This window comes from Polypterus senegalus, chromosome 13 (assembly GCF_016835505.1).
Source record: "Polypterus senegalus isolate Bchr_013 chromosome 13, ASM1683550v1, whole genome shotgun sequence".
In the NCBI taxonomy this organism is placed as follows: Eukaryota; Metazoa; Chordata; class Cladistia; order Polypteriformes; family Polypteridae; genus Polypterus; species Polypterus senegalus.
In genome coordinates, this window is record NC_053166.1 from 22448089 (window position 1) to 22470698 (window position 22610).

The 22610-nt window shown below is 39.6% G+C and overlaps 1 protein-coding gene across 4 annotated transcripts in view; it reads left to right on the forward strand.

Moving 5' to 3' along the window:
- The window catches only part of LOC120542306 (dentin sialophosphoprotein-like), a 77766-nt gene that overhangs the window by 53820 nt on the left and 1336 nt on the right, over positions 1 to 22610 (forward strand). For 3 of the 4 annotated variants that reach the window (XM_039774663.1, XM_039774667.1, XM_039774666.1), the window contains 4 exons: positions 1865 to 2344; positions 9390 to 9884; positions 12019 to 12140; positions 22465 to 22518. In XM_039774663.1, the coding sequence (XP_039630597.1) occupies positions 1865 to 2344; positions 9390 to 9884; positions 12019 to 12140; positions 22465 to 22506 (1139 nt within the window). In that variant the 3' untranslated portion in view covers positions 22507 to 22518. The remainder of the gene's footprint in view (positions 1 to 1864; positions 2345 to 9389; positions 9885 to 12018; positions 12141 to 22464; positions 22519 to 22610) is intronic. The other variant, XM_039774665.1, reaches the window with a different exon arrangement.

Below are 22610 nucleotides of genomic sequence, written 5' to 3' on the forward strand. Positions count from 1 at the left end.
CTTAATTATGCCAGCATCTTGCGATCTCAATGTGTGCCATGGTTTGTAAGTAATGATAAGTAAGTAGGGCTTGGCAATCTAAGGCTTTATAAGTTAAAAGGAGGATTTTGAAATCTGCTCTAAGTTTAACCAGGAGCAAGTGCAAAGACATGAGACCTGGAGTTACGTGTTTGTATTTTTTAGTTCACGTTTCTGTTTAGCCTTAAATTTTATTGTTCCAGAGTTGCTTGAAAGTAAACTAATCCAGTTAGGTGCACCTTATGGCGTGGATTATGAGTTTTTTGACAGGCAGGAAGCAGTATGTGAGACTGGGCCCTTGTATGTCAGATCCAATGTCAATTAGCATAGGTTCCCCCCAACGCTGTGTTCTTTCACTCCTCCTTATTTCACTTTTTACAAATGACTGTAGATCCATGGACAAATCTGTAAAATTCCTAAAGTTTGCAGATGACACAACTGTAATGGGTGTCGTTTTTAATAATGATGCCTCTTCCTATGAAAGAGAGGTGGACCATCTTGTAGAATGGTGTTCTTGTAACAACTTGGAGCTCAGTGCTGTTAAGACAGTGGAAATGAGGATTGATTTCTGCCGGCAAGTCGCCAACTGTCCACTTTTGCGAATTAATGGCCAGACTATGTCTGTGTTTCAGTCGTTTAAATTCCTGGGGACTACTTTCACTAATACATTCAAATGGGACAAGCACATCACCTCCATCATGAAGAAAGCCAGGCAGAGTTTGTTCTTCCTTCACCAGCTTAAAAGCTTGGTATATCAAAGCATATATTGTTACATTTTTACACACATGGGCACACAGCTAATCTGTGGGAGCCAGAATTCTGGCTGGGTTGTAGGGCATCAAATACTTATTTCTCTCATTGACATGTGAATCAATGTATAACTTTTGTGCACTGTGTTTTTTCTGGATTTTGTTTGATATTCTGTCTCTCTCCATTAAAATGAAACTACCATACAAATTAGAGTTCATTTCTTTGTAAGTGAGCAAACTTACAAATTCAGCATGGGATTAAATACTTATTTCCCCCACTGTAACTAGTAACTGTGTCTACTCTGTGTGTTCGTAAGTAAATATGTATATTCTCATGTTCATCCCCACCAGACGACATGGGCAGAGCAGACATAGCCATGCTTATAAAGAGCACTACAGATTTTGAAGGTTTTATTTAACATTCAGAAGTTGTGGAAAATGAAAGTGCTGAACATTGTGATGTTGACTTTGTACATTGATTTTTCTTAAACATCAAAGTCAAATCGAAAATTCAATATATTACCCAGCCCTGGATGCCAGCAGTTACTTTCAAACCAGTTTTTCAACAAAAACACATGAGACGTAAATGAAAGCTGGTTAACTTTAAATTTTTCACAAATAGTAGGAAGTGCTTCTTTACACAGAAACAGTTATGTAGAAAAAAGAAATAAAAAGTATATTTTGAAAGCTGAATAATAAAAAACCTTCAAATCTTAACTAAATGATATTTTCAAAACTTCAGGTGATTATCAGTTATGTTGAGTTGAAAAGACAGTTGTAGTTACAGCTTGTTTTTAGAAACAGATTGCATCCATTTTCATCCTCACCCCTTTCCCCTTGTGACTGCAGTGGTAATTATTATGCTTGATTATGAATGTGAAGTGCTACCTTTCTTTTGGGAGAAGTTGTGTATAGTTTGTTTAATCAGAAAGTGAAACAGTGGTTGTGATGAACAAGTCATTCTCCTGATGTGTACTTGTGCCCTCTTGAGTAACGACATTTAATTTGTACTTTACTAATTTGATGCTCGCTTTTAAAGTAGTGTCAGTTGTTATGGCAATAAAGTAAAGTGAGACAAAGACTTTTCTTCTTTGCAGATACTGACTCATCAGAAGACAACGTTTTCCCATCACCTCCACTTCCCGTGACACAGAAGTCACACATAAAGGTAACTAAAAAGAAACTGCCTTCAAAAAAAGGGAACAACCTTGTTAAAATAAATGACAGCGGAGCTAAAAATGATCTTTCTGTCCAGGAAGGAGTCTCTTTTGTGAAGAGCAAGCTATCAGCTGGCAATGACTCTCAGCATGTTGAAACCAAAAAGAACAAAAAAGAAGCATCTCAGTTTAGCCAATCAAAAGAATCCTCACTGGAGGAAGTAAGGGAGAGGAAAAGAAAGGCACCCGCTTCATCCAATGAAAAAAAATCTTCAGGGAAAAAAGACAAGAAAGGCAAAGATAAGACTGGTAAACTGGTCAAGAAGTTGAAGCTGGCAAGTGAAGATAATTCTTCTCTAATGCATTTATCAAAAAAGCCCAGTCCTGCTGCAGAAAAGGAAAGAGTGGTGCTATCCAGAGGTGAGTCATTTTAGGATAAGGACACTTGTGTCAGTAATATTTAGAAAGGCATACTGCTCTGGTGTAGTGCACAAATTCACCTAGATTATAAAATGATTTCCCTGTACACATCTTATCACACTATAAAAAGACAGTTTTAAAACAAACTATTTATAGTATTAGTAGCTGATGTAGATAGAATTTTTGTAGTTTTTAATATAGTTTGTATCTTTGTTAGCTTGGAAGGATTTAACTGTTGGATGCCTTGTAAGAATTATGAATGTTCTTTAGAATTGTTGTTTGTACTGAGTGGCTGAGATTTGAAAGGGCAGTAGTATCCAACAATGTCATCCTAGGACAAGCTGGGATTAAAATCAAGTAATTATTCTAGTCATCATGTTATAACCCAATTGCGATTTCTTTTGAGATCTGTACACAAGTAACAACGACAACATTAACTTTTTGTTGTATAGCCCAAAATCACACAAAGAATGACTCAAAGGACTTCAGTAGGCCATGTTTAATTGATAGGCACCCCAGCCTTAACTCCCTAAGAAGACAAGAAAAAGCTCTTAAAAACCTTGCAGGAAAAAGGAAGAAATCTTTGGGAAGGGCAATTTAAACAAAGACCTCTGGGTGCAGATTTCAGGAAAGCTCAAGAGGATAAAGACAGAGTGTGTTACTAACATTTAAGTTAACTATTCATTCCATAATAATAATTTCTGAGTGTCATAGTTGGCAATGGTAATCCTTACTAGGAAAGCCTAACTAAAAAGAGGAGAAAGAATGCAGCATAGATCAGTGGTCTTTCTGTGTCATCCATACCTATCTCCCAGTTTTTTTTTTTTTTTTTTGTTATTTCTTGTATTAGGAATTTCTTAGTTTTCGCATACCACTTTTGGTCAGAGCGCAGGGTCAGCCATTATACAGCACCCTTGGAGCAATTGCAGGTTAAGGGCCTTGCTAAAGGGCCCAGCAGAGTAGGATCCCCTTTGACAGTAACAAGGATTCAAACTGGCAACTTTCTGGATACCAGCACAGATCCTTAGCCTTAGAGCCACCACTCCTCCATATTAGCACAGTGTCTGAACCCTGAACTTTTGCTGGAAGGCTATTCCAAAGCTTGGGGGTCTGGGTGTTTAGTAATGGAAGTCTCTGCCCCCTCCTGCGTTTTTACTTATTCTTGATATTATTAGGAAGATCAGAAGCTTGAGAGCAAAGCTGTCATTGTGGGTAGTATTTCACATACCGAGGTGTGGCAGAAAAGTAATGAGACTGATTTTTTATTTACCAAAGTTTTTATTTTTTTCAAACATCAATGTTATCCCCTTCAAAGTAGTTCCTTGGGCAGCTACACACGATGGAGACGTTGTTCCCACTGTTGGTAGCAGCGCTGGAAGTCTTCAACCGGTATGGTCTTCAGCATGTCCGTTACACTCTTTTGGATGTTTTCTAAAGTCCCGAAATGACGTCCTTTGAGGACATTTTTCAGTTTAGGAAAAAGTCACATGGACTGAGGTCAGGTGAATAAGGGGGCTGGGGAACCACAGGAATGCCTTTTGAGGTCAAAAATTCTGTTATGGAGAGGGCAGTTTTTCGGCACCATTTTGGCACAGACCTTTCGCATGTGCAAATGTTCAGTCAAAATTTGATGAACAGTAAATCTGTTCAAATTTAATTGTTCACTCAACATTCTTAATGTTAAACGACGGTCTGATCTCACAAGAGTGTTCACACGTTCGATGTTTTCATTGGTTTTCGAAGTTGAAGGCCTCCCTGAACGGTGTTCATCTTCAACGTAATTTCTGCCTTCCAAAAATGATTTGTGCCAGCGAAAAACTTGAGCTCGGGATAAAGAATGTTCCCCATAGGCCTGTTTTAACTTTTCAAACGTCACACTTGCCGTTTAATGGCACAACGTTGCTCCAAATTCCGCTGTTCCATTTTGCGTGACGCACAACCAAAAACACAACTTCGCTAATAGCAGTCACAAAAATCACGTAGTTAACGGAAGGAGTTGAAACTCGCACTGAGCTATGGGAGGGTACTGATACACGTGCTCTATCAAGGACAACAGCGCAGCGTTGCCAGATCGCTTGCAGTGTTGCCAGTCTCATTACTTTTCTGCCACACCTCGTAAATATTCTAGGCAAGTCCTTTTACAGCTTTTTAGGTTAGAAGCAGGACTTTATAATCAATATGGAATTTGACAAGTAACTAGTGAAAGCTAGAACATACTGGCCTAATGTGATCACATTTTCTGGTTCCAATGAATACTCTGGTGGCTGCATTTTGAACTATGAAATATTAGTAGAAGTTGTCGAGTATCCAGTTAGTGCATTGCAGTAGTCCAGGGGTCCTCAATCACAGTCCTGGAGAGCCGCAGTGGCTGTAGGTTTTTGCTCCAACCCAGTTGCTTAATAAAAAGCACTTATTGCTAAAGTAACACTTCTGCTTCACTTTAGTGATTTTGAGCCCTTATTGCTTAATTTTGTCTTAAACAGCTATTTTAATTGCTCCTTATTATCAATAACATGCAAATGACTTGAGAGAGCAGCATTTCTCCATTTAACTTATTTACATTTACACCTGTGTGTATTTATCTGCACTATTGGGTTTAATTAAATACTTGGAAGAAAAATGAAGAGAAAAAAGTGAAGGACTGAGAATTACTCGTCCATTTTAGCCTTCAAATCATTTGCATGATAGAAAGGGAAAGAAAATCTAGGATATGAGAATGACCTGACATAGCAGAGTTAATTTAATTTCATAGCTTGTTAGTGCTTTATTGGCAAGAATTGCTTTGTAATTAAGCAACCAGGTCAGAACAAAACCCTGTAGCCACTGCGGCTCTCCAGGACTGGGATTGAGGACCCCTGCAGTAGTCTATTCTAGAAGTTACAAGTATAGATAGAATTGTATTTGTCCCCAGGGGGAAATTCAGCCGTTTGTACAGAATCTCTTTAAATAAATAAATACATAAATAGCTAGACAAGTAAGTAAATATATATATATATATATATATATATATATATATATATATATATATATATATATATATATATATATATATATATATATATATATATATATATACATACACACACACACACACACACACACACTTTGATCTGGACACACATCAGAATGACTATAAAGCAAGAAAATTAAAAAAGAAAAGTGGTGACTTGGCTATCACAGTCACAGTTAGCCATTATGCAGACATACTATTTTTGGTGTAAAGGAGCCCCAGTAGCAATTTTTGACACTAATGCTGAATAATTCATTGGGTAAAAAGTACTTACTTAGTGTGTCAGAAAGAGGATGTTTAGCATTGTTCATAATAGCACTCAATTTTGTTTTATTTCTCTCCTTCTCTACTACCCCTCCAAGGGGTCACATTAAATGTTTTCAAAATAAACATATCCTGATGCAAGTGAAAAATCTTTCTTTAGTATCAGATAATACATTGGCATTTAAGAGCATCAATTGACAGATGTTAAACGTGAATGATATGTTGTCACAGGTGCTGTGTGTGCTCTCTGTTGTACAGCATTATAACGATACTGTAGGGGTTGATGTAAGTTTAGAAGAATCGAGAGCTGTATTCATGAATATATTAATTACAAAATATGCGTTTGAAGTAAACTGTGTTCACGACTCCGTCAAAAGGACTGTTGTTATGAGAGCTGATAACAAAAAAACCACAGGAGATGTAGATTTCAGTACTCAAAACACCAGAATCAACAAGTCTGTCTAAGACACAGTGTGCTGTGCTGCTACCATAGCCAGAGTAGAAACTATAGGTTCCTAAGGTTGCACTTCTAGTCTTAAGAAGGAACCTACCTCACCTTCTATAATGGCCTGCAAATTACAGATGCATTCTTCTAACACTAAGATTCTTGCCATCAGCTTAGCAATTGCCTTGCATTTCTGGCATGTAAAGCTATTGCTAGTGACAGAGGAAGAGTAGCTGTGCATATTGCATTCAACACAAGGGTCAAGAGAAGAAGCCAGTTTACTCACATTAAGAACGCCAATGCAGTTGAAATCAAATCTGACATGCGGGCTTACAACCACAGAAGTTCTTTTGGCATCCCCTGTTTGGCTGGACTTCAAGCAGGCAGGCTGTCTGCTCACTCTGCTACCTTTGCTCATGTGCAGGCAAAGGAATAAAAAGAAAGAGAGAAAAAGGCTTTATTAATTCTCACATGGCTCCTTAGGAGCATCCAATAAACAAAGCTTCAGAAACTGTTTGTTATTTGGTGCACCCATCTTTCATTGTTAGTTTTAATCAATAATTTCAATGCTTGATGTTGTGTGTTGTTTGTTTATTTGCAGGTTATTATGTTATAACACACATTTCCATAGATTTTGCTATTGCAGTCTCTGTAGACAGTAGGCCTTTTCTACTGAAATTACAGAAAACTTGGGCAAGCAGTAATTTTCCACCACGTTTTCTGAATTACTAAATAAAAATACAATTGTAATCTTGTTGTTTGTGTAGCGGTTATAAAAATTTAATTTAGGAGTGACATTTTTGAAAGCAAGAAACAAGCTTGATAAGACTTGAAGCAAATTTTAATTATAATGATTGATTAGGAGACTTTTGGACAGACCTAGGGAGAGACTTCAACAGACTGGACTGGCAGATTGCTAGAAAAGCAGTAGAATAAAGTGGAGATCCGTATTTGAAGATATGGTGACAATAGGGCTTGTGGAATGTGTCTAGTATACAACTTTTAAGTAATTATGAACATTTGGAAGGCAATTCTGTCAAGAGGAGAAGTGAAATGCTTGGTGTGTTTGTGTTATGGTATAACTCTAGAAAAAACATTTTGAGATTGTTTGGCAACATATAGTACAATGTATTGTAAGCTCCTGTGACAAAGAGCACAGAGTTTCAGAGTATTTATTGTCTATTATACCTGCATTTTTATCACTCTTTAATTTAATATTGTTTTTTATCAGTATGCTGCTGCGGAGTATGTGAATTTCACCTTGCGATCCATCCATCCTACCTACTAGTTTTTTTTTATGCCATTGTGTTTGTTTTCCTTCTGGCTACTTTGACCTTCACAGGCCCGTAGGTTTTAAAGGTGAAATTGCACCAATCTCAGGGTTCATCATTGCTGTGTCAACAGCTGCACTTAACCCTCAACTGAATAGGCCTAAAAAAACATAACAGTGGAGGCAGGGATGGATAGATTAAAGAATAGCAGTATGGACATTTTAAGATGAGCACTGTCACAAGACGTCTTTGCAGGATAGTAATAAAACATAGATGAAAAGGTATGTTTCCTGTTCAAAGTAATTGTTTTGCAGTGAATTTGTGAAAAGAAGCTCCAGGTAAAGCTGGGTGATGAAGCCACAGAAGCTATGGAAAAGACAGATGATGTTAATGGAAATAGCTGTCAGGACAAAGGTTTACTTACGGGTCTTCTTAATTATGTTGAGGTGTCTGTAAGGAGTCTGTTGATGAATAATGTAGAGGTTAGGCATGCTTGACAGAATAATACACTTCAGTCTGTCGTTATAAATAATTACAATGTACTGGCCTTAAGTCTTCAAAGTGAGACCCTGCTGTTAGTTACTCTGCATTTAATTAAGGCTTGGTAGTTATTAGGTAAAAATGCATAAATCACATCAACACCCAAGAAAAAACTCTCATCATCATTTTCTAATTGATTTGCTAATCGTGTTTGTCACCTTATTTGTGCTCTGCAGAAAGGTACTATAGTTGCTTAAATAAAGAGGTTTGTAGGATCTTTATTGTCTCACGTACAGATTACAGTAAAATTGCTACTTGTGTCTGCTGATCATCACATCACCAACTTCCAGCTCCTTATCCCAAATCTTTTGCCTTCTTTTACTTGAAAAATAAAGAGTTAACATAAACTATTTGGATAGCTTTGATAGTTAAAAACTGCTCTTTCTTGATGGGCGTGAAATACCGTAATTCCCTTCTCCTGGTTCATTGTTTACTCCACAAGTTAAGTTTCATGCATCAGATGTTATGTAAAATCTGAAGAGTGTGGCGTTTTCAGTTTTTGAAAACTGTGTGGAACTTTCTGCTCTAGTTATAATGGGTAAGACTGTTTCACAGTGTGTTGCCAGGATTGCGTGTCAAGCAGCATATGCCGTACCTAAGATATACTGTAGCATTAGCATGTTTGGAGATGTCACACAAGGTAATACTACAAAAGCTACAATCAGCTAATTACTTAATTTCTGCACTGAGTTTTTAAATTCCTATTAATCCTAAGTTTTAAATTGTACAGAGCCACATACTGTATTTATGGTGCTGCCCAAATGAAGTTACCTGCATGGTGGAGTCATTAGTAATTTACTGTTATTTTGGTTGTACACTGCAGTCTGTGTATCAGTTAAACTCAAGTTTTTTGGGTTTTTTTGTATTTTTGATTTTGTTTATTGAGACTGAAAGCACAGTTTTTGGACAGAGTCTACTTTATAGGTCCAAGTACATCAGAGCAACATAATAAAAGTCAGCTGAAAATTCTTAAAGAACAAAGTTTAACACAATACAGGCTTATATTATTTAAAAAGCAAAAATAACTGAAACTGAATATGATTTTAACAACAAGTTACAATACAAATCTTTTGAGTTATTTGTGCCATTGCAATGTTTGTACATTATGTGTGTAGCATCGAAGGCGATCTACAATGATTTTAAGTTGAATTAATATTTCAAAAGAGGCACTTCCAATTTTCAGTCACACTTCTTTTTTTTTCTGCAATTTCTCAATATTCTCCCCTGGCTTGCAGTAAATCTTCAAGGGGTATTGAAACCCACCATACCCCTCAGAGTGAAATAAATCAGACTGATTTCCATCTTGTTCAATAGATGTTGTTACTAATAATAGACTGCTAATAATTTGATAAAGATTGAGAAATTCTCAGTCTTTGAATTATTCCATTATTGCTGTCTCCGACATTAACTGTCATTTGTAAATTGAGATAGTGGCAACTAATAAAAAAAAAAAAAGTTACATAAAACTGTTTGATTTCCTATAGGTAGTAATAAAATGTGTTTGCATTCTTACAGAGAGTGACTTATCTGACGAGAGTGCTTTTGAGTCAACCCCTACCACCATCACACAGAAATCAAGCTCGAAGAAATCAGAAAAGAAACTACCCATAAAGAAAGGAGGAGATGTTGATAAAGCAAATGGAAACAGGACTAAAAAATATGTCTCTGTCCAGGACTTATTGTCTTTAGGTAATCACCAACTGTCATATTCTAACAGTGATTCTGATGATGCAGAAGATACTACTGCCATCAAAGCACTCTTAGGTAAGAAGGCATCTTCAGTAGCAAAGCCCCCTGAAGAGTCCTCATTTGATGAAGGGGAAGAGAATGCTCTTTCAGGGGTGAAGAAGTCTTCAGGGAAAAAAGAAAAGAAAGATAAAGAGGAGACAGAGAAGAAGCCAAAGCAGGCCAAGAAACTGCAGCGGATGAGTGATGCTACATCCTCCATAACACATTCATCAAAAAAGTCCAGTCCTGCTCCAGAGAAGGAAGATAATGTCCTGCCTAAAAGTGAGTTATGGTAGAAGAAATTCTCCCATGTTAGTGATGTGTAGAAAACTAATCTCCTCTGCGGCAGTCAATGAACGATTCTTGTTTTAAAAATAATGTGGTTTTGGTATGTCATGAGAAATTTGAGCACTTTAGTTGAGTGTGATTTAAAACTGTCATACAAATGAACAATGACAATTTTGAATATAGTGTGTATTTATGCAAAACCTATTTTATACTATGTAAAATCCATCCATCCATTTTCCAACCCGCTGAATTCCAACTACAAGGTCACAGGGGTCTGCTGGAGCCAATCCCAGCCAACACTGGGCACAAGGCAGGAGCCAATCCTGGGCAGGGTGCCAACCCACCGCAGGACACACACCCACACACCAAGCACACACTAGAATCGCCAAACCGGCATGTCTTTGGACTGTGGGAGGAAACCCACGCAGACATGGGGAGAACATGCAAACTCCACACAGGGAGGACCCAGGAAGCGAACCCAGGTCTCCTAAGTGTGAGGCAGCAGTGCTACCACTGCGCCACCGTCCCGCCCTATCTAAAATCTTAAATGTAATATAAAAGGCACATTAGGAACACTTACATTGCAGTAATAATGAATGGTTATTTAATACATGAAACATTCTGCTTTGTCAAAAACCTTATGAAGGGGATTTTATGAAGTTGTGGGACGCATCCAGAAAGAATTATTGTACTGTTGGTTCTATAAGTGGTCAACGATTAGCTCCTGTGTACTAAAATAGGCAATCACATGTTCTTAACGTTTGTGGTTTATACTCCACACCACAGCATAGAAAATTGAACTGGCCATCACAGAGTTGTACATGATGTTTAGGATTTCACTTCCTACCTAAATGCTGCCTCCTAAGGACAAAGAGTCTGCTCTGCCATTTCTAAAATAGTTCCTATGTGTTTCGAGGGTAGTCCAACATGACATTGATGTGCTTCTAGGAGTACACCTGCTCTACTTCCACTCCCTCAATAGTGACTGGTCATAGAAGCTGTTTGGTGCAGCAAAAGTCAATAACCAGTTTCTTGGTTTTCCTGATGCACAGAGAAACAAGAGTTCTCCACCTGACTCCTCTGTCTCAACCCTCTCATCAAAAAAGCTCATAAGTGCAGAATCATCTGAGAATTTCTGCAAGTGGCATAACCTGGTGTTATATTTACAGTTGGAGGTGTACATAGTGAAGAGAACAGGAGACGGGACTATTCCTTGACGTGCTCCAGTATTGCTCTCATCCATACCAAAAATACAGTCCTTGAGTCCCACAAACTGCGGTCTGTGTGACAAGTAGTCCATTATCTGGGACGGTATAGGCTCATTCACCTGCATATCTCTGAGTTTAGCCCAGGATGGTATTGCAGACACTGGAGAAATCAAAAAACATAATCCTCACTATGCTGCCAGGTTTGTCCAGGTGAGAATAAGCCTTGTGGAACAAATAATTGCAAATGGGTGAATTTTGATCAAAAATTTAACATAAAAGTTTACAAGTTCTCCCAGATTCAGAGTTGCCTTAGGGATTACCATAAAGGCGGTACATCATTATAGGTTTATAACTTTATAAGATCATTATTGTCACTTGTACAGAGTATGCTGAAATTTTTACCTGTGTGTGCTCATCAACATGAAATATATAACTGCTCCCCAGCACCATAATTAGTGAGAATAACTACATTATCTGAAAATATCGGTCATCTTTACCATGTTTGTTCTTGTGAGTTTTCTTAGAATTCAAAAAAAGTAGATTGCAATGCAGAAGATATATACTAAAAATATTCAAAATATGAAATATTTACACTTAACAGGTTCTACAGAGAATCTAAACCAGGAGTCTGATATTAAAATTTTATCTAGATATTTTAATAATGTAGAAAAACATTAGTAGTGTAAAACGCTGCCACCTTAATCAAGCAGTTATTTATAGGCTGGTAGTGAAATTATACTCACAACAAAAAACACGTGACAACAAACAAGAAAAATGTTAATCATTTTGTTTCATTTGTTTTACTAGCAGTGTTGAGCGGCCCTCTGTGGTTTGATCACCACATGACTACACGCAGTTTATTATACTGTTAATATATAAATGTTTATTAGCTGAATTGTTTTCTTACTCTTGTCTTGCAGAAAAACTTAAGAAGAAAAAAAAGATAAAGGCAACACCTTACCCTTCTGCTCTGAAAGCGGCACGTGACTCGCCAGCTTTAGTAGGTGCTAGTCCTGTACTTAGCCTGGGAAAACATAAAAAGGTAAGTTTGCTAAAGAAAGCATTTTGTTCCAGTAGTAGATAATGTGTTGGACTATAATGCGTAAGTCTCTAGGTTCAGATACCACCACTATTTTATGTTTTAATTTTAATCTTAAATCACTTCACCTGTAAGCATTTATATTAACAGGTAGTCAGACAGAACTACATTGTGCAAAGTGATTTGTAAATACCTTTTAGGTAAAGATATTTTTTGCAACTCTTATACACTTTAAAATTAAACAGTGGTCCTTATAGATGAGATTGGTTGATGAAGTGAACAGATTTTCAGGTTTTAATGTAAATTCTAGGTTGTCATCATGTATTCTTCTCATGCTTCTATACCAGCCTTCCATTTCTAACTGTAGCCGCGTTTCCATTAACCTCCTTAATGTGCATTTTGAAATTGCAAAAAACAAAACAACAGTAATGGAACTACATGAATTGTGAAAATACTCTCAAAATTCACAAAACATTTATATGCTCACTTGGGGTGGTTTTTCAGGTGATTCGACAAAGCAATATTTTGTAAAACTGCAATGGAAACACTTTTTTGCACGTAGGATCCATGACATAAATTTTCAAATACCTGTCAAGATGTGATGTGGCTAATAGAGTGGCATCATGAGTGTTACCAGGTGACCTAACTCCGATATCCCTGATCATTAATATGTTGTCAACAACTGTCTGCAGAACAATAAATGTTCAGACTTTCCTGTTAACATAATCCCAATACCCATCACTTGGTGCACGAATAGGGTTATGTGATTGCACAATACACCGGAGGTATTTTGTGTGCCTTGTAATTGTGCTTCAAAATCTGCTGTGCCTCTTCCACATCCAGGTAAGGTGTTGTATTGCCTCATTAGTTAGGAAATATGGCCTGACGCACCCCATTTGCACATCTGTGAACAGTGATTTTGTTCATACCAAAAGTCTCAGTAACAACATGCACTCCACACTGGCAGACCGTTTATAAAGCATGAAGGCTATGCACTTCTCAGTCATGACTGTCTCCCTCATGCAGAGGTGTGACCAGAACATCATGTGTGGGTGGGCATTTGGCTTGTCTGGGGGGGCAAAAAATATCCATCCATCCATCCCCATTTTTGTAGGGGGGGTCAAATAATAATAGCAACATAGTTTTATATAACATATAAAAGCAAAAATTGTGGCATAATTCATAACCAATTGTTCAATAAAATTAACAGAGGCAATAGAACTTGTATTATTATTTTTTGTGAACAAATATAGAACTACATCTACAAGGTAAATATCAATAAAGTCAAATGTATACAACATATGAGAGCAAGAACAGAAACGTGGCTCATTGTAGTCATTAGGAAGGCTATAGGATATCAGTTTCTAGTGTTTAACCTGGATATTTTCTACAGGACCAGTCTGCGGTTACTCTTGGCAAATTCTGAAATAAATTCATTCATGTCTAGATGTTCTGTGATGTTTTTCTTGTGTGCCAGAATGACTAAATTTCTCTTCCTTGAATGCAGCATTGTTCGGCAGAGTGGAGTGAGAATGCGGTTCAAAGTATAGAAAGAGCTTTCACATGCAGCTGAAGACACACCAATGATGAGTGCTGTGACACATAGCGAATGCAACATAGGGAAGGCCTCTTTGTACTGCTGAATGCGTTTGCATGCTTCAGAGAGATTAGCATCAGCTGGCAGTTTATTGATCAACATTGCTTTTGCCACAGCCATTCCATTTTGCAAGCTCATGCTGTTTTGCTCTGTCCCTGCAAGTGCCTGAAGAGGTTTCAGGAGAGAATGATCAAGAAATAATTCTGATTTTGGCAGGAGAAGTGATGTGGCCCTCAATAATTCAACATTTCTCTGAGAGAATCTTGTCTCCATTTCCACAGTAGCTCTATCAAGAATGCTGAACATAGCCCTTTTGAAAGTCTGATTAGGAGCAGTTTGTTCATCAGAGTCACCATGCCCAAACGTAGACACAACAATATTATCATCAAGCTGTGAGTTAACTTTCCGTTTCCTTTTGAGTGAATTGGTAGGCCTACTTTCACACTGAGAGAAATGCTCCTCCCAGAATGAGTGGCTTCTCATCTCCTTCAGTGTGGCCAGTGAAGCTGTCACCACCTCCCCAGCTGTGCACAAATCCACTGCATGTGCCTGTAGAATTGCGTTGGCTGGTTTCAGCACACCAAGCACATGAAGGAGGAATTTTCCTGTATTGAAGAAATTCTGCTTTTTTCATTCGGTCAAAAGACCACATGCCTCTATGCAGATGTCAAAAGGGGCAGTGTCAGTCTATGCTACCTCTGAGAGAAGCCCCCTTATAGCTTCCTCATTGTTGACAATGGACGTTGACATCATAATGACTGGTTTCTAGAAGTCTTTTCAGTGTGGATGTATTGTGTGTCTGCAGTGGGTTGGCACCCTGCCTGGGATTGGTTCCTGCCTTGTGCTCTGTGTTGGCTGGGATTGGCTCCAGCAGACCCCGTGATCCTGTGTTCGATTCAGCAGGTTGGAAAATGGATGGATGTATTGTATGTGTGTGAAACATAATGTCTGTGACAAAATGTGTTCAATGAATTTGACCAGTCAAATTACTTCTTAGCCAGAGGTTCTGATTCCATTGCATGTATCACTGCTAAATGGAGCTGGTGGTTGTAGCAGTGTACATATGGAATGTACTTACCAACTTTGTTTTGTAACAAAGCCTGGACACCACGCCTTGCCCCAGACATGACATCAAAACACTGACACACTAAATTGTCTGGGCTGTAACCTAGCTCAGAGAGATGTGACTTTGGTTACAAATATATTCAGCATCAAGCTGATTCAGTTCAATTAAGCCAATCAGGTGTTCTTCAGGGATGGAGATCTGGAAAAATCTAGTCACTACAGACACATTCTCAGTGTTACAGTGACCCCTGGTATCATCACTTTTAATACAAAGTCCAAGAGAGTCAGCTTTTTCATATTTGGTCCTGATATCTTTTACCACCATTTTGGCAAGAGCCTCAATTATTTCATTTTGAATTACATTGGATGTGTATTTTGCATTGTCTGGGATGTATTTTACAATTTCTGCAAGTTTGGCATCTTTTTTGATTGTGTATTCAAAGAACGTAAGGAAAAGTCCTTCCTCCCCACCTTCGTGATTGTGACCACGCAGAGCCAGTTCATTGACTAAAAGGAACTGAACGGCCTCCCCAATGCTTTTCACATAGTATCTATTCTTTTCTATCTGGGTTCGACCAGAAGTTGAACTATGCTTTTCACCTGTCTCTGCCCGGCGCCGATACTCTAGCCATGCAGACATGGCTCTGACGTGCGGGATACTAGACGCGTGTTTATGGAAGCCACCACCGTCTCTTTCTAGAGCTTTTTTCCAATTAGTGTAGCCGTGTTTGGTGAATATGTCCTCGCGGTCCGAATTGGAAATACTAAATTTGCAGCAGGCAAAGCAAAAGCTGGCATCACGGACAACAGAATATTCAAGCCATGGTCGAGACTGATACCAGCTTGCACAAAAACATACTGAGTGTCTTTCCAATGCGCTTGGGATAATTAATTAAAATGGGCTGGGACTGGCTATCCATATTTAAGTCAGGCAGACCGAATTGTATATTTTATTGAAGGCAGAGCTTTGGAGTACCTGACACGGCGCAGAACTGGAGGATTGTGTAGGCTTATCTACATCTTTTGGAGTTTCAGTTCCCGACGTGGGTGTACTGTGATCCGTGTTGGTAGCAGCGGTGCTGGGCTCAACCGTGGAGCCAGCAGCTTGCGGAGGGAAAGAGGTTGAAGATGTCTGCTTTTTAATAAGCCACCTATGCGTAGACTTTGGTGTTACCAACCAGAAAATAACAGAAGAATGGAACGTATATGCTGTTTTAATTAAGGAATGTGGTCAACAGGTTCAAAACGTGCTGCAAAGTGAACTTTGTTATTCTTCTCCAGAGTTTTCATTGGACAGACAGAGCATTTCGCAGGGGTGGGCACGGCTTGTCTCTGGCGGGGCAGTGCCCACCCCAGCCCCCCCGTGGTCACGCCTCCGCCCTCATGTATGATACAGCAGGAGACAAAATAGGGCCTACTGGGCTGCATAATTCCATGAAAGTTGAGCTCCTCATCCTAAAATTTTGTACCCATGGCTCCTCAGTAAAATCACTTTGGACGATCACAAAAAAATCACTAATATGTGGCCTCTGCCAAGTATAGGGAGTTAGCCTTCCCTTTGTTGTATTCGCTTTCGTCACTTCAGGTTAAAAGCGAACACGGCGAATGTAAATGCAATTGAAATAACAGAACCAACACCCATCATATCAGTTGTCATTTTTTAATTTCAGGTGATAAAACAAACTATTTGCATAAATTCTAGGCCATATTTTCTGTCTGGCATAAAATTCCTACGTGGGAAGTTGAGCTCCTGATGCAACGAATACATCTACAAGGTAAATATCAATAAAGTCAAATGTATACAACATATGAGAGCAAGAACAGAAACGTGGCTCATTGTAGTCATTAGGAAGGCTATAGGATATCAGTTTCTAGTGTTTAACCTGGATATTTTCTACAGGACCAGTCTGCGGTTACTCTTGGCAAATTCTGAAATAAATTCATTCATGTCTAGATGTTCTGTGATGTTTTTCTTGTGTGCCAGAATGACTAAATTTCTCTTCCTTGAATGCAGCATTGTTCGGCAGAGTGGAGTGAGAATGCGGTTCAAAGTATAGAAAGAGCTTTCACATGCAGCTGAAGACACACCAATGATGAGTGCTGTGACACATAGCGAATGCAACATAGGGAAGGCCTCTTTGTACTGCTGAATGCGTTTGCATGCTTCAGAGAGATTAGCATCAGCTGGCAGTTTATTGATCAACATTGCTTTTGCCACAGCCATTCCATTTTGCAAGCTCATGCTGTTTTGCTCTGTCCCTGCAAGTGCCTGAAGAGGTTTCAGGAGAGAATGATCAAGAAATAATTCTGATTTTGGCAGGAGAAGTGATGTGGCCCTCAATAATTCAACATTTCTCTGAGAGAATCTTGTCTCCATTTCCACAGTAGCTCTATCAAGAATGCTGAACATAGCCCTTTTGAAAGTCTGATTAGGAGCAGTTTGTTCATCAGAGTCACCATGCCCAAACGTAGACACAACAATATTATCATCAAGCTGTGAGTTAACTTTCCGTTTCCTTTTGAGTGAATTGGTAGGCCTACTTTCACACTGAGAGAAATGCTCCTCCCAGAATGAGTGGCTTCTCATCTCCTTCAGTGTGGCCAGTGAAGCTGTCACCACCTCCCCAGCTGTGCACAAATCCACTGCATGTGCCTGTAGAATTGCGTTGGCTGGTTTCAGCACACCAAGCACATGAAGGAGGAATTTTCCTGTATTGAAGAAATTCTGCTTTTTTCATTCGGTCAAAAGACCACATGCCTCTATGCAGATGTCAAAAGGGGCAGTGTCAGTCTATGCTACCTCTGAGAGAAGCCCCCTTATAGCTTCCTCATTGTTGACAATGGACGTTGACATCATAATGACTGGTTTCTAGAAGTCTTTTCAGTGTGGATGTATTGTGTGTCTGCAGTGGGTTGGCACCCTGCCTGGGATTGGTTCCTGCCTTGTGCTCTGTGTTGGCTGGGATTGGCTCCAGCAGACCCCCGTGATCCTGTGTTCGGATTCAGCAGGTTGGAAAATGGATGGATGTATTGTATGTGTGTGAAACATAATGTCTGTGACAAAATGTGTTCAATGAATTTGACCAGTCAAATTACTTCTTAGCCAGAGGTTCTGATTCCATTGCATGTATCACTGCTAAATGGAGCTGGTGGTTGTAGCAGTGTACATATGGAATGTACTTACCAACTTTGTTTTGTAACAAAGCCTGACACCACGCCTTGCCCCAGACATGACATCAAAACACTGACACACTAAATTGTCTGGGCTGTAACCTAGCTCAGAGAGATGTGACTTTGGTTACAAATATATTCAGCATCAAGCTGATTCAGTTCAATTAAGCCAATCAGGTGTTCTTCAGGGATGGAGATCTGGAAAAATCTAGTCACTACAGACACATTCTCAGTGTTACAGTGACCCCTGGTATCATCACTTTTAATACAAAGTCCAAGAGAGTCAGCTTTTTCATATTTGGTCCTGATATCTTTTACCACCATTTTGGCAAGAGCCTCAATTATTTCATTTTGAATTACATTGGATGTGTATTTTGCATTGTCTGGGATGTATTTTACAATTTCTGCAAGTTTGGCATCTTTTTTGATTGTGTATTCAAAGAACGTAAGGAAAAGTCCTTCCTCCCCACCTTCGTGATTGTGACCACGCAGAGCCAGTTCATTGACTAAAAGGAACTGAACGGCCTCCCCAATGCTTTTCACATAGTATCTATTCTTTTCTATCTGGGTTCGACCCAGAAGTTGAACTATGCTTTTCACCTGTCTCTGCCCGGCGCCGATACTCTAGCCATGCAGACATGGCTCTGACGTGCGGGATACTAGACGCGTGTTTATGGAAGCCACCACCGTCTCTTTCTAGAGCTTTTTTCCAATTAGTGTAGCCGTGTTTGGTGAATATGTCCTCGCGGTCCGAATTGGAAATACTAAATTTGCAGCAGGCAAAGCAAAAGCTGGCATCACGGACAACAGAATATTCAAGCCATGGTCGAGACTGATACCAGCTTGCACAAAAACATACGAGTGTCTTTCCGAATGCGCGCTTGGGATAATTAATTAAAATGGGCTGGGACTGGCTATCCATATTTAAGTCAGGCAGACCGAATTGTATATTTTATTGAAGGCAGAGCTTTGGAGTACCTGACACGGCGCAGAACTGGAGGATTGTGTAGGCTTATCTACATCTTTTGGAGTTTCAGTTCCCGACGTGGGTGTACTGTGATCCGTGTTGGTAGCAGCGGTGCTGGGCTCAACCGTGGAGCCAGCAGCTTGCGGAGGGAAAGAGGTTGAAGATGTCTGCTTTTTAATAAGCCACCTATGCGTAGACTTTGGTGTTACCAACCAGAAAATAACAGAAGAATGGAACGTATATGCTGTTTTAATTAAGGAATGTGGTCAACAGGTTCAAAACGTGCTGCAAAGTGAACTTTGTTATTCTTCTCCAGAGTTTTCATTGGACAGACAGAGCATTTCGCAGGGTGGGCACGGCTTGTCTCTGGGCGGGGCAGTGCCCACCCCAGCCCCGTGGTCACGCCTCCGCCCTCATGTATGATACAGCAGGAGACAAAATAGGGCCTACTGGGCTGCATAATTCCATGAAAGTTGAGCTCCTCATCCTAAAATTTTGTACCCATGGCTCCTCAGTAAAATCACTTTGGACGATCACAAAAAAATCACTAATATGTGGCCTCTGCCAAGTATAGGGAGTTAGCCTTCCCTTTGTTGTATTCGCTTTCGTCACTTCAGGTTAAAAGCGAACACGGCGAATGTAAATGCAATTGAAATAACAGAACCAACACCCATCATATCAGTTGTCATTTTTTAATTTCAGGTGATAAAACAAACTATTTGCATAAATTACTCAGTGGAAACAGACGATTCACATTTGTGTTTTGTCGAAATTTCAGAAGTGTTGGTTCTGTTCTGTGCAATGGAAATGAGGCTAAGGACATGCCCCCAAAGCAGTACATGTGTCTGTGTTGTCTCCAAAGTCACACACATGAAGAGACAGAATCTATCCTGGCATCTTTAGGCATAAACTGGATTGAATACTAGTCAATTGCAGAGCATAGTAACCTCAACCAGACAATTTTAGCATTGTCAGTTAACTAAGAATGCACATTTTGGGATAGGGAAAGAAACCAAAGTCAAATCCACAACACTATATGTTTATGCAAACTCTATAAAGTGATATGGCTAAGAATAATTCTTAATATTTTGCCACCGTGTTTCCTTTAATAGATTTATATCACTACTAAAACACACAGCACTAGAATGATAGAAGAAAGTAATGTTTTACTTTACAAGCCTGTTAACAAAAAATACAAAAAATCTTTTTGAAGAGGCTGTTTAATTAGCATCAACCAAAATGCCAAAACCTTCCAACTTTGCAATGGTATGACAAGGTTCTAAAACTAAACTGTAACTTTGTCTTGCTTGTATATATTTATTGTGTCGTTTAGAGATACAGTTGGAATGAAAGGTGTTTCTGAAATATACAGGGTGAGTCAAAATTATGTTAACACTAATGGTACTGCTATGTATATACTTTTATACAATTTTTGTGGATAATTCATGTACCACATATGGCACATGTGTTGAACAAGATGATGAACAGGTTGAGACATTCCTATAAATCATCACATATGAAGTATGTTTTGTGAATAAATTGTTTCCACCATTCAAATGTTAACATAATTCTGACCCACCCTATTTATATACAGGTAGTCCCCGAGTTACGGACATCCGACATATGACTTATGAACGAGGCCGCAGCTGCTCCTTCAGCTGTCTGGGGGACGTGACGCAAGCTCCTCAGTAGCTGCCGCTCCATCATCTTCGACCTGGGGACATTGCAAACGGTGGCTGGAGGGTGCGATTTCGCTGCTCGCGCAGTGTAGTGTCCCTTGGGCGGCTCCGGTTGATAAATGGGGCGGTGGGAGCCACACCGCATTCATTCTTAGTGGGTGGCTGGGTGCGTGGCAAGCGGTGACTCAGGGTCCATACTCGCCGAGGCCACTGCTACCGCTCATGTGCAGGACGGAGGCTTGATGTGGCGTTCGCTGCCCGCCCTCCACGCCGCCCCAGCTACTGCTCCTGACTGCCCCGTTCATGCTCGGTGGACGGCTGGTGATGCTGCAAGCGGTGATCCAGTTGTGGCTGAACGGAGGCTATTGAGGATGAATGGGGCGGCAGTGGGCAGCATTGTAGTGTGCCTCGGGTGGCTGCCTGTTGAATGGGGACGGTGGTGGGTGATTCACTACCCGCCTTTGGCCGCACCCTGTTCATTCTCGGTGGGCAAATGCTGCAGGCAGCATACTGTATGCAACTGGAGGTGACTGTGTGGTGGGTGGTGAACCGCCCCTCGCCGCCTCTCATTCATTGTCAATAGCAAGCTTGCTTGTACTGTTAGGTACATAGCAGAAAGTTGTCTCTCGTTCAGTACGTGCCAACGAGGGGTGCCTTCCTGCAGTGATAGCGTGGACAGTGCTGTGCAGAAGAGCTCATCTTAACCTTTTGTCTTCACCCTTCAACAATGTCTCTGAAACACAAATCTGATGCAAGTGCTGGTGATAAAGTAAAGAAGAGAAAAACCATCACCGTGGAAAATAAAGTAGAAATAGTAAAAAGGTCAGAGAGAGGTGAAACTCCATCATTCATTGGCAGAGCACTTGGTTACAGTCGGTCAACAGCAGCATTTATTAAAATAATGTACTTGTTCTGACTTACATACAAATTCAACTTAAGAACAAACCTACAGTCCCTAACTCGTACGTAACCTGGGGACTGCCTGTATATGACAAAACAAAAGAACAGATCAGTAAATGGGTCACAGTGTGGTTTTAAAACTAACCGCAGCTACTACTTTACATCTAAAAATCTAAAATGTGGTGTCACTGCTCTCTGTGATGTGTTAGCAGCATTGTTTGTGGGGTACATCTCGGATAATATGCTGCCATAGTAAATAGTACACCAAATAGAGTGTGGTATATTACTCACCACAGAATTCTTGTTTGGATACAATACAACATTTATTTATTTATTGGATGAACTCGGCTAATTTTACTACACAACTTGTGTGGCAACCCATCATAAACATGTCCAAAATCTAGTTTGAGTCACGACCCATAGTTTAAGAAACACAGTTCTAAATGCTTTGATAGAAATCTAAAGTCTACTGTCATTCAAACTGTGGTCTGTCATCCTTGCAGCATTACAAAGAACTGTCTTGCCATCCAGCAAGCCTGATATTCTTTGCTACCACAAATTATGTTAACAAATTTTTCTGCCAATCAGGCACATTGCTAGTAAGTGGAAGTTGGGCACCCTAAGATGATCACAATAAGAACCTTGCCAGTCTTGTAGAGACTTAACAGAAAACCCTACACTAAATGCCCCACAGATGCAGTAGCAAATGGCGTAGTATATTTATAATGGTTTAGAACTACCTTTTAATAAAAACAGTAGCACTTTATTTAAACAAATTTAATCTATAATCACACTCTGATACTTGAAGGAGGTGTGGAAAATACCATCAATATTTCTTGTTGTTGTTGGGCAATTATTGTTCCATGATTGCCAGTTTGAATCATTTGTAAAAGTAGGCAAAGCTTTTAGACTACTATCAATAAACATCTGCACTTCTTGTTTTTGCAGAAAAAGAAATCCTCAAAGAGCAAATTGGAGGACTCCATTTAATTTCAATTGCAGGTCAGTACCCATTCAGAAGCGTGTTAACAGGGGTGCGGTGAGAACAGTTGCATTGCATTCTCTCTTTTGAAGTGTAGTTCTGTATGATTACT